At 47.9% G+C, this 3,583-nt stretch overlaps 1 protein-coding gene across 2 annotated transcripts in view; it reads left to right on the top strand.

The window, feature by feature from the left end:
• Positions 1–3,583, top strand: part of THRB (thyroid hormone receptor beta) — a 307,753-nt gene that overhangs the window by 288,593 nt on the left and 15,577 nt on the right. For both annotated transcript variants that reach the window (XM_024742055.1, XM_024742054.1), the window contains one exon: positions 203–408. In XM_024742055.1, coding sequence (XP_024597823.1) covers positions 203–408 — 206 coding nt within the window. The remainder of the gene's footprint in view (positions 1–202; positions 409–3,583) is intronic.

The raw sequence follows: 3,583 nt of genomic DNA, 5'->3' as shown, positions 1-3,583 counted from the left end.
AGAAAGCTGGCTAGGCATCCGGAGTTTGGTGCTGGGGCTAGTGGTGGAAGATGGCTGTCGTCCATAGCACTTTGCTGCCAAGGGAGAAATGGCCCAGGGTGACCCCCGCAGGCCCCCTGAGCGGGCTATGCAGTGGCCCGAGCCGCCGCGGGTCTGCCAGGTGTCTGGGGAGTGTCTGTTCTGTGTCCCTCCCTGCCCCCAGTGGTCCTGGACGACAGCAAGCGTCTGGCCAAGAGGAAGCTGATCGAGGAGAACCGGGAGAAAAGGCGGCGGGAGGAGCTGCAGAGATCCATCGGTCACAAGCCCGAGCCCACCGACCAGGAGTGGGAGCTCATCAAGACCGTCACCGAGGCCCACGTGGCCACCAACGCCCAAGGCAGCCACTGGAAGCAGAAGCGGAAGTTCCTGGTAAGGCCCCGCCCCTTCCGCTTCCACTTCCACCTCTGCGCGAGCCGTTTGGTCCTCAGAATCCAGGATGCTGGTGTCCTCGCTGCATCTGATTGACCGGAGTAGAGTGCAGAGGCGGGATATAAACCCAGGTCTGTCTGACCTTCTCCTGCCTGTGAGTCACTGAATTCTAATGCACTTACCTCTTTGCTTTTGCTGTAAGGGCAGCCCTGGATCAACTAATTAGCAAAATTCTTTACCTGCTAGCTTTCCCTTTTTATACCTATTTCTTCCTTCAGATGCCCATTTATATGCATACCTAGTCCCCTAAACTCACTCCAAAATATCCCCTTTAGAATCACCCCTAGAACGAAGTGACTCATATCTCATATTTTTATGCCAACAGCAGTCAAAATGTTGAGTTTAAAATAAATTATCTCACGTCCAGGAGGACAGTGGGAATGGGGAGAAGGGATGGGGGAGGGGAGTGTAAAGAAAAGCAGGCCTTTCCAGACCCTTGGAATAGCAATGTTTGATGTTTTTATAAAAACTAACCATCGTGAAAGTCCTTCGTTCTATTTCTTCTTTCTTTGGACTTCACAACGCTTTGGGGTAGGTAGGCTGGAATCACTATCCGCGTTTTATAGGTACACAAACCAAGCCTTCAGTGTCTCGCCCGAAGGTCACAATGCCAGAAAGTGGCTGGGCCAGGCCCAAAGGCCAGCTCACGTCTGTTGTCCCCAGTTCCCAGATGGACCACCCGTCCCACCACCAGCTGGTGTTTGGCCGTCTCGGAGACTGACCCAGCTCTTAGTTTATGACATGAAGCTTTATGAGGACCTCACTCGGTCCCAGCATCGGATATTCTGTGGGTCTGTTTGTTTGTATCTCCCGGGTAGGTGAGGGCACTCCTCATCTGAACAAAGAGATATAGGCTGTCATTGTCTTCACGCCTCAACATCACCACTATAATGGGCTAGCTTTTGGTTTGGCTTGGTTTGGTTGGTTTCATGAAGACGGTATAACAACAACCTTAAAGGAAATTTTTGGAAAGGAAACGCTTACCCATAATCCACCTGCCCTCCAATAATTACCTTCATTGTTGTTATCGAGCAGCTTCTAACACACTTTGTTGATGGCAGCCACTAACAGTTAAGTTAGGAGACACTTGGATGGCCCTGGCCAAGTGACAGGTACCAGTGTAAGTGCTTTCCAGATATTAACTCCCTATGTCAACCAACCTATGTAGGTAGATGTGGTTAATATCTCCATTTTACAAACGGAGACAAAGAAGTTAAGGAGATTTACCCTCAATCCCCCAGCTAGTAAGCAGTGGTGGTGGACACAGCCCAGCTCCAGGATCCATGCTCTTAACCACCACACTATGCAACGTGGTTGAAACGTGTGGTATCTTTTCACCAGGGTGACTGCCAATAAATTCTCTCCTCCCTGTCTTCACGGCCCATTCTCTCCCATGGAGAGGCGGAGTGTACGCCTCTCTTCCCTTGGGGCTGGGCTGGGCTGTGATTCCCTGAAGCAATGGATTTGGGCAGAGCGACTTCTAAGGCTGAGTTATAAGAAGGCTTGCAGTTCCGCACTGGTTATGTTGGAGAGGGGCGCCATCTGGTCTCTCTGAGGGAAGCCAACTGCCATGTAAAAAAAAGTCCAACTACCGTGAGACCACCATGCTGTGAGGAAGCTCAAGCCAGCCATTTGGAGAGATTCCCAACCAGCCCAGGCACCAGAAATGTGAGTAAGAAAGCCTGCAGGTGACACCAGACTCTGCTGCCATTTCATGAGGGAGCCCAAGTGAGAAGCACCCAGCTGAGCCCATCAATCCACAGAACTCTGAGAGAGAGTGAAAATTTGTTGTTTTCAGCCACTAAGTTTTGGGGAGGTTTGTTACACAGCAGTAGATAACCAGAATAGAGCCCAGTAAATATCTGTGTCACAAACCATCCAGTTCCATGGGTCCATCCTCAGAAACAGCACAACTAAGCCCTGTGTCTTAGCCACTTGACACATTTACGCACATCCCCTGCAGCAGGGTGACTCTGACTGAGTATTTATGCTCAGGAGAAAAAGTTCACGCTTTTGAAGGGTGAATTATTCCCGCAAGGACATTAAGAATCCTTCATTAGGGACTTTCCTGGTAGTACAGCTGTTAAGACTTCACCTTCCAAAGCAGGGGGTGAGGGTTCAATCCCTGGTTGGGGAGCTAAGATCCCACATGCCCCCCGGCCAAAACACCAAAACATAAAACAGAAACAATATTGTAACCAATTCAATAAAGTCTTTAAAAATGGTCCACATCAAAAAAATCTCTAAGAAACAAAAAAGAACAATCCTTCATTAAAGACAGCTTTGCTACATAGTATCCATGTGCTGAACTGGCTTCTGCACATTCAGATTTGCATTTCTTGTGTGGCCAATACCACATTTTTGCTTACAACACTGCTATGTATATTACTTCATTTATTTTTATGTGATGATTGCCCATCTTGTTCTGGAAAAGAATTTGAGGAGGCCTATTATGTTAATAATAGTGTGGCAATGTCATAAGGGATTAAAAATTATACGTTGTCATAAAAGCTAGAAGTATTCATTTATCTGGAATGGGTAAGTAACTTACTTCCCAAAAGGAGCTTCTTCATCGTTTTTTACCCGAAGACCAGGACTCAAGTCATAAACAGAGGTGGGTGGTTGGACTGGGGTTTCAAATCGATACGCCTGTGAAAATGAGTCATTGGCAAGTAAGGAACTTTTGCAAAAGCCATGCAGATTTTCACAGTAATTCTAAAGCCACTCTTTAAAACTACTTCCAAAAACATTTAAGTCATTCTCCAATCCACTCAAATCTCTGATGGTGCAGAAGTACCGATTCGTGTGTGGTGGCAGTGATGATGAAAAGTAGATGTGGACTGAGAGGGGGGCTAGAGGCCAGTGGTGGTGAACAAGGGAAAGCAGAGTCTCTCCACCAAGGCAGCTCACATCTGCGCTCCCAGATGTGGAAGACACTGGATTGGGGTAAACTCCGTACAGCGACAGTATTGTTTATTGAACGCTGTGTTGTTCTGACCCGCCAGAGTTCTTGGACTCCCTAATCAATAGAAATTGATCAGAGGCCAGATAAGGAATTCAGGCAAGGCTTTCTTGGGGTCCCTCCTGCAGCAGGAGGGAGCAAGAACAAGTAGCA

This window comes from Neophocaena asiaeorientalis, unplaced genomic scaffold (assembly GCF_003031525.2).
Source record: "Neophocaena asiaeorientalis asiaeorientalis breed wild unplaced genomic scaffold, Neophocaena_asiaeorientalis_V1.1 scaffold154, whole genome shotgun sequence".
Lineage (NCBI taxonomy): Eukaryota > Metazoa > Chordata > Mammalia > Artiodactyla > Phocoenidae > Neophocaena > Neophocaena asiaeorientalis.
Note: the sequence above shows the minus strand (reverse complement) of the source record. Positions and strands in the feature narration are given on the sequence as shown.